This window comes from Hemiscyllium ocellatum, chromosome 8 (assembly GCF_020745735.1).
Source record: "Hemiscyllium ocellatum isolate sHemOce1 chromosome 8, sHemOce1.pat.X.cur, whole genome shotgun sequence".
Taxonomy (NCBI): Eukaryota; Metazoa; Chordata; class Chondrichthyes; order Orectolobiformes; family Hemiscylliidae; genus Hemiscyllium; species Hemiscyllium ocellatum.
Window position 1 is genome coordinate 27813694 of NC_083408.1, and position 11292 is coordinate 27824985.

The window sequence follows — 11292 nt, forward strand, 5'->3', positions numbered from 1 at the left end:
TATTAGCTGGGGTGTCGAATGTAAGACCTTGCTAGAACTGAATAAAATGTTAGGCCCCGAGATTATTGTGTGCAGTTCTGGAATCCATATTACAGGAGAGATGTGATTGCGCTGGAGACAGTGCAGAGGAGATTTACCAGGATGCTACCTTGGCTGGAGAGTTTCAGTTATGAAGAGAGATTGGACAGACTGTGGTTGCTTTTCTTACAGCAGAGGAGATTGAGCGGGGACATGATTGAGATGGATAGAATTAAGAGGGACATGGATACAGTAGACAGGAAGAAACCTTTCCCCTTGATGGAGGGATCAATGACCAGGGGGACGTGGATTTAAGGTAAGGGGCAGAGGATCTAGAGGAGACTGGGAGGGTGGTGGGGATCTGTAACTCGCTGTCTGTAAGGGTGGTGGAGACAGAAATCATCAGTGAACAGGGAAATATCTCCTGTGCACTTGCAATGTTAAGGAATACTCTCTCTTCCTACGTCTCTCTCTTCCCCAGTCTCTCTCCCTCTGTCTGTCTGTGTCTCTCTCTCAATCTGTCTCTCTCTCTGTGTCTCTGCCCAGCTGGCTCTTTCAGAACTTCGCTCTCTCTCTCTCTCTCTATCTGTTCCTGCTGGTTCTGATGCAATTTCTTCCAGCTGTTTCATTCCCTGAAGGACCCATTCACTGATTGGTAAGTTCTCAATCTAAACCTCACCCAAGAAAACACCGATTGGTCAACTGTTGCATTAACAACTCGCCCACTGAAAACTGTGAGGCTGCAGATAAAGGGAATGTGTGAGACAGCGTCGAGAGAGGCAGACACACGTACACACAGAGAGCCGGGGGGGGAGGGAGAGAGAAAAAAAAGAAAGAAAAAGAAAGACGGAGATTAAGGACGGACAGAGAAAAAGAGACAGAGAAGCATAATACATGCACACAGAGAGAAACAGACAGACGGGGAGAGGGACGGAGTGAGACAGGTAAAGTGAGAGTGTCAGAGAGAGTGAGTGTTTCAGAGATTGTGTCAGAGACAGACAGGGAGTGAGAGAGGTGACAGGTTGTCAGAGACAGACAGGGAGTAAGGAGTGAGGCTACACTGGTCACTGATGCCGCCACAGGTGAGTGAGGATGTGGAGGTTCCTGCACTGCCCCAGGATCACCCGAGTCTCCAGGAACAGCCTGTGTGGATCTTCGGGTACGGCTCTCTCATCTGGAAACCGGGATTTCAATTCACCTCCAGGAGGATCGGTTTTATCCGGGGATACAGCAGGAGATTCTGGCAGGGAGACTCCTATCACCGTGGGAACCAGCAGGCAGTAAGTGAACATGTTCATCAGAAATGTCTGAAAGGACTCTCAGAGGGAGCTGGGCGGGGAGGTCCAGGGGGTCTGCAAACTGGGGTCTCCTTGAGTTGGGAACTGCTACAGGGTCACAGAGACTGTACGGAATAAGGGGAGTTGGTGGGAAGGTCACGGGGCTAATGTTCTGGGAATCAAATCCGATATCAATCTGAAATTGAGACCTTCTAACCGTGATCAACTGTAAATCCCTTCCTTTCAGGGAAGGAATTCTGCTGTTCTCTCCTGGTCCGGCTTACACATGACTCCAGACCCACAGTGATGGGGTTGCCTGTTCTTGAGGAATCTGCAAAACATGGCCCATTTCTGTGGGTGGGCGGGTAGGGAGCTCACACAGAAACCCCATCTCTGTGGGGAGGGGGGGTGTCACACAGAGACTCTTGACCTTTCATTAAGCAAGAGGAATCAAATTACTCTCATTGTGTCATCACTGCTGTAACCCAGGAAACACAGCAACCAATTTCTACTCAATTAGTGGCAATGTGATAACGACCAGATTATCTGTTCTTTTTGTGATGTTGATAGTGACCATGACACTGAGGGTAACTCCCTCACTTGTTCTTCAGAACAGTGCTGTGGGATCCTTAACATGTTAGAGACAAAAAAAACTGCAGATGCTGCAATCCAAAGTAGACACATGGGGAGGCTGGAAGTACACAGGTAGCCAGGCAGCATCAAGAGGTGCAGAAGTCAACATTTTGCGCATTCCCTGAAAAAGGGTTATACCCGAAATGTCGACTTCTCCACTTCCTGATGCTGCCTAGCCCAGGGTAGAACTTGATGATAGCTCAGCTGCAGGGCCCCTGAGCTGACAGTACATGAACCAGAGTGTGAGGGAATCATAGCGACAGGCTCTACCCCATCACTGCATGGGATGGCTCTAAACTGCTGTTTACAGTGTGACCCACAAACTCTGTTTTGCAGCCTGGAGCTGCCCCTTGTTTGTCTCCATATACAAGTTAATTATTTGGGTTTGGTTTTGTTTTGTTTTTCAGCCTGGCCGTGTTGTCACATTGCTGGAAGATGCTAACGTGAGTATTTTACAGTGACGTAATGTTATGAAACACTGAACACATTGCCTAGGTCCAGATCACACAGCTTACACAGTTGGGGAAGGAAGAAAACATTCAAAGCTTGAATGACGTTGAGGAAACCATGAATACATTGTCAAGGAAACCATTTGGTTTAAGAATGAGTCTTAGAACCCAGGAGAGGCCCTTCGGTCCATTGAGTCTGCACTCACCTACCTACACCAGTCCCCCTTTCCAGCACAAGGGTCCATTGTCTGGAATGTAATGACCCCTCAAAATCTCATCCAACGCCTTTTTAAAGGTTGTGAGTTTGCCACCTTAAATACACTCCAAGGCAGTGCATTCGAGATTCCCAGCAGCCTCTGAGTGGAAAACCTTTTCCTCAAATCCTCTCCTGCCCTTCACTTTATAATTATGCCCATTCATTATCAATCCTTCAACCCTATTCTATTCACCCTAACCACACCCCTCATAATCTTATACATCTCTATCCGTTCTCCCAACCTTCTCTGCTATATAGAAAACAACCTGAAAACAGTCCCTCCAACCATAACAAGGACAGTATCTTCCCCCCACCCCCCCAACTCCAGTCCTCACCTTCCACCCCACCAACCTTCGCATAAACAGCATCATCCGCCACATCCAAATGGACCCCACCACCAGGGATATATTCCCCTCCCCACTCCTACCCGCTTTCCGCAAAGACCATTCCCTCCATGACTACCTGGTAAGGTCCATGCCCCCAACAACCCACCCTCCCATCCTGGCACCTTCCCCTGCCACTGCAGGAATTGCAATACCTGTGCTCACACCTCCTCCCTCACCTCCATCCAAAACCCTAAAGGAGCCTTCCACATCCATCAAAGTTCCACCTGCACTTCCACAAATGTCGTGTATTGCATCCGTCGCTCCCGAAGCGCTCTCCTCTACATCGTCTGGGGAGACTGGACGCCTTCTCACAGAGCGCTTCGGGGAATATCTCCAGGACGTCTGGAGCAATCAACCCCACCGCCCCATGGTCCAACAATTCAACTCCCCCTCCCACTCTGCCGAGGACATGCAGGTCCTGGGCCTCCTCCACCGCCACTCCCTCACCACCCGACACCTGGAGAAAGAACCCCTCATCTTCCACCTCGGAACCCTTCAACCCCAGGGCATCAATGTGGATTCACCAGTTTCCTCATTTCCCCTCCCCCCACCTTACACCAGTTCCAAACTTCCAGCTTAGCACCATCCCCATGACCTGTCCCACCTGCCAATCTTCCTTCCCACCTATCTGTTCCACCCTCCTCTCTGACCTATCACCCTTACCCCCACCTCCATCCACCTATTGTACTCTAAGCTACCTTCTCCCCAGCCCCACCCCCTCCCATTTATCTCTCTATCCCCGAGGCTTCCAGCCTCATTCTGATGAAGGGCTCCTGCCCGAAATGTTGATTTTCCTGCTCCTCGGATGCTGCCTGACCTGTTGTAGTTTCCCAGCATCACTCTAATCTTGACTCTAATCTGCAGTCCTCACTTTCACCTAGAAAACAACCTGAGTTTAACCAGCCTTCATAGCTAAACCGCACTACCCCAGGCAACATCCTGGTGTATCTCCTCTACTGAAAAATGTGTTGCTGGAAAAGCGCAGCTGGTCAGGCAGCATCCAAGGAGCAGGAGAATCGATGTTTCGGGCACAAGCCCTTCTTCAGGGTGCTGCCTGACCTGCTGCACTTTTCCAGCAACACATGTTTCAGCTCTGATCTCCAGCATCTGCAGTCCTCACTTTCTCCTAGTATTTCCTCTTCACCCACTCTAGTACAATCACATCCTTCCAATAGCACGGAGACCAAAACTGCACACAGTACCCCAGCTGTGGCCTCTCCAAAGTCTTGTATAGATCCGACATGACCTCCCAGCTCATGTAATCCATGCAACGGCTGTTAAAGAAGGCACCCTCTATGCCGCCTTCACTTCCCGATTAACCTGTCCTGCTGCCTTCAGGGACAAGCACCTCCAGATCCCTCTGTTCCTCAGAGCTTAGGAATGTCCTGCCGTTCATTAAGTACTTCCTTGTCTAGACCCTTCTTCCAAAGTACATTATCTCAAAACTATCAGGATCAAATTCCATTTGCCAATGATCTGCCCATCTGACCAACCCATTTATATCTTTCAATTACCTGACACCTTCTGCCTCACGACTGGCCTTTGGGTCATCCACAAATTCACTTATTATCTCTTTCTCTCTGACTCCCTGCAATCTCACAAACACTTTCATTGATATAATTTCTATAGATCATGAAGAAAAAGGGACCCAGCACTGATCCCTGTGGTGTGCCTTTGAACACTGCCTCCACACAAACAGCCTTCTACAACCACCCTCTGTCTCCCACCAGTGAAGCAATTTAGGATCCACCCTGTCCAGTTACCCTGGATCCCATATGCTTATACATCCTTTTTTAGTCTCCATTGTCAAAGGATTTGCTGAAAACCACAAAGTACATCAACTGTGTTACCCTCATCTACATACCTGACCACCACCTTTAGAAACTCAACTGTAGCGCGGCATGGTGACTCAGTTGTTAGCACTGCTGCCTCACAGCAATAGGGACTCGGGTTCAATTCCCGCCTCGGGCGACTGACTTTGTGGAGTTTGCACATTCTCCCTGTGTCTGCATGTGTTCCAGTTTCTTCCCACAGTCCAAAAATGTACAGGTCAGGTGAATTGGCCATGCTAAAGGTATTAGTCAGGGGTAAATATAGGGTAGAGGAATGGGTCTGGCTGGGTTACTTTTCGGTGGGTCAGTGTGGACTTGTTGGGCCGAAGGGCCTGTTTCTATACTGTGGGGATTCTAATTCAGACCTCCCTCTGACAAAGCCACGCAGATGATCCCTGATCAAACGTTGCCTCATCAAGTAGAGATTAATTCTCTCCTTCAGAAATTTCTCTACTACTGACACAAGACTGTAATTCCATGGTTTATCTCCATCACCCTTCTTGAAAGGTCCACCAGTCCTCTGGTACCTTCCCTGTGGCCTGAATAGAATTAAGAATTTGGGTCAGAGCCTGTGTAATTTCCTCCCTTGTCTCCACAGCGTCTTGGGAAACATTCAGACTTGCAGTTTGTCCATTGTTAAACCTGCCAAACCTCCAATACCTCTGCACTCCCTCTGTCAATCTGCTCAAAACCCTACAGTCCCTCTTCCCAAATTCTGCACCTACAACCTCCTCCTGAGTGAAGGTAAATGTGAAACGCTCATTTAATATTCTGTCAATGTCTTTCAGCTCCACACAAACACATTGCTCTCTTAATTCCTAACAGGCCCATTCTCTCCCTGGTTCCCCTCTGATACACATAGAATGTTTTGGGATTCTCCCTAATATTACCTCCCAGTGTTTTTATATGCCCCTTCTTTGTTCTTCTAATTGTTTTCTTAAGTAATCCCCGTGCACTTCCCACACTCCGCTAGAATCTCATCTGATTTATTCCCTTTGAATCTGCCAAAAGCCTTTTTTTTAAATTAAAAAAAATCTTTCATAGCCAGTCCTTAATACTCCTAGACGCTCAGAATTCTGTGGGCTTGTTGCTCCTACATTCCATCATTTCACATGTTAGGTCTGTACTATCCCCAATTTATTTTTGAATATTCAGCACTGTTCTGCTGTAGATTTTCCTGAGAGTTCCAAGTCTACTTTGGCCAGATCCTGCCTTATTTTAATAAAGTCTGCCTTCCCCTTCAATACAAAACCCTTTTCTTGCAGACCATCTTTTTCCCTTTTCCATAACAAACTTAAAACATATGGTGTTGTGCTCGCTGTCACTAAAATGTTCTCCCATTGCTGCTTTGTGGCACAGTGGCGCAGTGGTTAGCACTGCTGCCTCACAGCGCCAGAGACCCAGGTTCAATTCCTGACTCAGGCGACTGACTGTGTGGAGTTTGCACATTCTCCCCGTGTCTGCGTGGGTTTCCTCCGGGTGCTCCGGTTTCCTCCCACAGTCCAAAGATATGCAGGTCAGATGAATTGGCCATGCTAAATTGCCTGTAGTGTTAGGTAAAGGGGTAAATGTAGGGGAATGGGTGGGTTGTGCTTCGGCCGGTCCGTGTGGACTTGTTGGGCCGAAGGGCCTGTTTCCACACTGTAAGTAATCTAATCTCAGTCCCCATAATTTGGTCCATGGTCATTATTGATCAATTAGAATCTTCAAGCTGTAGATCTGTGAGATTAGAGTTTCTAATCTAACCGAGAAACAGTGAGTAGACAGGATAAATAAGATGAGTTAAAATGGCTAGCTTTCAAGATGGCTGGAATATATAAGGATACAAGTTAGATATATTCAGATCTGATTAGATGATAACTGAAATAATGTGTCAGTTCTGGGCATTGTACCCAAAACAGGTTGAATCATTGAATTTCAGTCAAATCACCAGGATGGTACTGGGGGGTTGAATAATCTAGACTGGCACTCTTTAGACACCTTCTTCCCTGTTCCAGGACCCTGCTGGTGTGTAGTCCCCATTTTGGCCAGTGCTGGATCATCGATCACATCAGCAACTGGCACCTAGTAAGGAAAACCAGCCTTTTTCACTCACTCATGATGGGGCATGAGTATCACTGGTTATGCCAGCATTTATTACCCATCCCTAGTGGCCCTTGAGAGGGTGATGGTGAGCTGTCTTGAACAGCTACAGTCCACGTGCTGTCGGTTGACCAACAATGCTCTTAGGGCGGGAAATCAAGGATTTTGATCCAGCAACAGTGAAGTAATGGCGAGATATGTCCAGGATGGTGAGTGGCTTGGAGGGAATTATGTGGGGATGGTGTTCACGTGTATCTGCCTTTGCCGTTCTAGAAGCAAGCGGTGTTGGGTTGGAAGGTGCTGTCTACTGACCTTCTTCAGTGAATTTCTGTAGGGCATGGGTGGAAGTGGGTAAGGCAGATGCTGGAGATTAGAGTCCAGATTAGAGCACAGCGGGTCAGGCAGCTTCCGAGGAGCAGGAAAATTGACGTTTTCAGGCAAAAGTCTTTCATCAGGAACATTACGCACTGTTGCCACTGAGTGTCAATAGCGAAGGGAGTGGACCTTTGTGAATGTGGTGCCAATCAAGAGGCCTGCTTCATCCTGGGTGGTGTCAAGCTTTTGTGTCAAGTGTTGTTGGGGCTGCACCCATCCAGGCAAGTGTAGAGTATTCAATCACACTCCTGATGTGTGCCTCATGGGCAGGCTATGGGGAGTCAGGATTAGAAAGCATTTGTGTATCTAATGTCTTCTCCTTCTCCCTCTTCCCAGGCTGACACATGGGGGGTGGCCTATCAGGTCCAGCAGGAGCAGCTCAGGCATTCCCTGGAGTACCTGAACCATCGGGAAGGCGTGCTGGGTGGATACGTGTGCAAGATGGTGACCTTTCACCCCCAGGGGTTGCAGGCCCGTGGCAGCATCCTGGCGCTGGCTTACATTGCCACCCCACAGAACCCACTGTACCTGGGCCCTGCCAAGACTGAGCACATCGCAGGGCAGATTCTCTGCTGCAGTGGCCACTCCGGCCACAACCTGGACTACCTGCTCAGACTGGCCCAGTTCATGCGCTCTGCTTGCCCAGAGGTGGAGGACGAGCACCTGTTCTCCATCGAAGCGGCCACTCTACGATCGAGTCAGCCCCGGGTGATCGGCAAGCTTAAGCCGTGCCCGGACGTGCCTTTACTGAGTTGGACATGACACTCGCAGAGGGACGCAGGTGTGGTAACTGACCACCCAGAGGCCGTCCTGACTGTACTGAAGCCCAACACTGCTTCAGAATACCAGCTTAACATGGTACAATCCCAAACCACTTCCAGCACCGTGCCATCAGCTGGAGCTGCATGTGTGGAAAGACTGGATTTTAAACAAACATTATAACTCTGTTGGAGGGTGGGGCCGGTGCACTCGGGTGAGGTGTCTACTCTGTGTTCAATCTTCAGGTTCTTATCACCAACAATATCACTGTGTTACCTACAACTGTATTTTTTTAAACATATTATTTATAATCAATAAATCCTGTTGGCTGAGTCTTTTTAAATATTGTCACTCAGTACGGCGCTGGGGAATTCCATATTTTATTAATTTATTTGCCTCCTGAGATCTCTCTGGGGCTGGCAGCAGTGCACAATATGACTCCTTGGACCCTCTTGGCCGTTCAATACAATCATTCACTGCCTTCAGCTTCAATGAGTCTTTTCTGTCCATTGCCCCCTGCTATCCCTGAGGCACCACACACCAAGGCTGAGACTGATCAAAGTCAACTTGGCCCACCGGGGTGGAAGGGAGGGGGTTAGAGACTTCCAAAGGTTCATGACCCTCCAAGAGAAGACATTTCTCCTCGAGACATGTCCAAAGTTCATTGAATCCTGCCCCCCCCTCCTTATCCTGATGATAAAGATGCATCATAGAACACACCCTATCTGGACACATCACAGCTTAGTACGGCAACTGCTCTGCCCAAGAAATTACCGGGAGCTGTGAATACAGCCCAGTCCATCACACAAACCAGCCTTCCTTCCATTAACTCCGTCATTGGAGTTGATCTTTCTCTGTAGCTGTGACACTATTTTCTGCAGGCTGTCCCATTACCCTGTTGTACTTACATAAGGTATGATTTGCCTGGTTAGCACCCAACAATACTTTTCACCATATTTTGGTGCATGTGAGAATAATAAGTCAAATCAGATCTCAAGAGATTTGCGGGCACAGGGATAAAGAGGCTGGGTCTTGATCAGGAATAGGAACATGATTTGTTCAACAACACTCCCTAGATCTCTCCAGTTTCAGGCTGGAGGGCACTGAGGTCATTTCTCCCTCTGAAGTCTGACTCAGAGTGACCTGAAGACCACAATGTTCTGGCAGATCAGTCTCTTCTGTCTCTAGGGACTGCCAGTACTGAGTGAAGTGGGTGGAGAAGGACATGTTGAACTGCACTAAACTGTGACCATTGCTGGGGGAGAAAGCTAAACAAACCTGACCAAGGCTGGGAGTCTGTGTGTGTGTGTGTGTGTGGGTGGTGGGGGAACTGCACAAGTTCTCATCTCAGTATGCAGGATATTCACATTCCCCCTAAGGTCACTTGTTCTGTGAAAACAGAAGACTGATAGCTGAGCTGCTGATACAGCAGAGACAAGTGGCTAAACTGGGTTCACTGAGGCTGTAGCCCAGTGTGTTTTCAGAAACTGACCCAGGGGAATTAATCTGTGACTCCCTCAACATCCCCATTCCAAATGGTAACGGGGTTTGTGGATCACACAAAAATAGGTGGCAAGGCAAGTGTTGCAGACAATCTACAGAAAGATTGGATAGGTTAGGTGAATGGGCAGATGAAATATATAGTGGGAAAAAGCGAGGTTATATACTATGGTAAGAGGAACAGAGGAGCTAAATATTATTTAGAAATACTACAGAAAGCTACCTAACAGAGAGATTTGAAGGTGCTAGGGTATAAATCACAAAAAAGCTAGCATCCAAGCTCAGCAGGCAAAAGAAGGCAAATGCGACATTGGCCTTTATTTCAAAAGGAATGGAATATAAATTTAGGGAGGTTTCACTAAAGTTATGCAGGACACATGTCAGGCCACAATAGGAACACTGAATAGTATGGGTGTCTTATTTAAGGAAAGGCAGACTGGCACTGGTGTTCTTGGGTGAATGGAAAGAATGTCTTAGGAGAAGGGGTGGAGTAGATTGAGGCTTGTTGGAATTTAGACAAACGAGAGCATGCAGGTACAGCAGGCAGTGAAGCAAGTTAATGGCAAGCTGGCCTTCATAACACGAGGAATTGAGTATAGGACCAAAGAGGTCCTTCTGCAGCTGTACAGGGCCCTGGTGAGACTGCACCTGGAGTATTGTGTGCAGTTTTGGTATCCAAATTTGAGGAAGGACGTTCTGGCTATTGAGGGAGTGCAGCACAGGTTCATGAAGTCAATTCCAAGAATGGCGGGACTATCATATATCGAGAGATTGAGCGACTGGGCTTGATTGAGACATATAAGATTATTAAAGGATTGGACAATCTGGAGGTAGGAAGCATGTTTCCACTGATGGGTGAGTCCAGAATCAGAGGACACAGTTTAAAAATAAGGGGTAGGCCATTTAGGTTAGAGTGGTGCTGGAAAAGCACAGCAGGTCAGGCAGCATCTGAGGAACAGGAAAATCGATGTGGGCAGGAGCCCTTCATGAAGATTCCTGAAGAAGGGCTTTTAGCCCAAAATGTCTATTTTCCTGTTCCTCGGATGCTGCCTGACCTGCTGTGCTTTTCCAGCACCACTCTAATCTAAACTCTGATCTCCAGCATCTGCAGTCCTCACTTTCGCCCATAGGCCATTTAGAACAGAGTTGAGGAGAAACATCTTCACCCAGAGAGTGGTGGATATATGGAATGCTCTGCCCCAGAGGGCAGTGGAGGCTAAGTTCAAAGTTTGTGAGAAGATTTGGGGCGGCACGGTGGCACAGTGGTTAGCACTGCTGCCTCACAGCACCAGAGACCTGGGTTCAATTCCCACCTCAGGCGACTGTCTGTGTGGAGTTTGCACGTTCTCCCCGTGTCTGCGTGGGTTTCCTCCGGGTGCTCCGGTTTCCTCCCACAGTCCAAAGATATGTTGGTCAGGTGAATTGGCCATGCTAAATTGCCCGTAGTGTTAGGTAAGGGGTAAATGTAGGGGTATGGGTGGGTTGCGCTTCGGCGGGTCGGTGTGGACTTGTTGGGCCGAAGGGCCTGTTTCCACACTGTAAGTAATCTAATTTGTAGCTTGGGAGCTTGTTGTTGTGGTTCTGTTCGCCGAGCTGGGAATTTGTGTTGCAGACGTTTCGTTCCCTGTCAAGGTGACATCCTCAGTGCTGGGGAGCCTCCTGTGAAGCGCTTCTGTCATGTTTCCTCCGACATTTATAGTGATTTGTATCTGCCGCTTCCAGTTG

The 11292-nt window shown here is 48.2% G+C and overlaps 1 protein-coding gene across 1 annotated transcript; it reads left to right on the forward strand.

Annotated features, from left to right (window-relative positions):
* Window positions 1-786: 786 nt before the first annotated feature.
* On the forward strand, window positions 787-8387 carry chac1 (ChaC, cation transport regulator homolog 1 (E. coli)). The gene is made up of 3 exons (XM_060828305.1): window positions 787-1298; window positions 2336-2371; window positions 7645-8387. The coding sequence occupies exons 1-3, from the start codon at window positions 1089-1091 to the stop codon at window positions 8068-8070; spliced, it is 672 nt and encodes a 223-aa protein (XP_060684288.1). The 5' UTR covers window positions 787-1088; the 3' UTR covers window positions 8071-8387.
* The last annotated feature ends 2905 nt before the right edge of the window (window positions 8388-11292 follow it).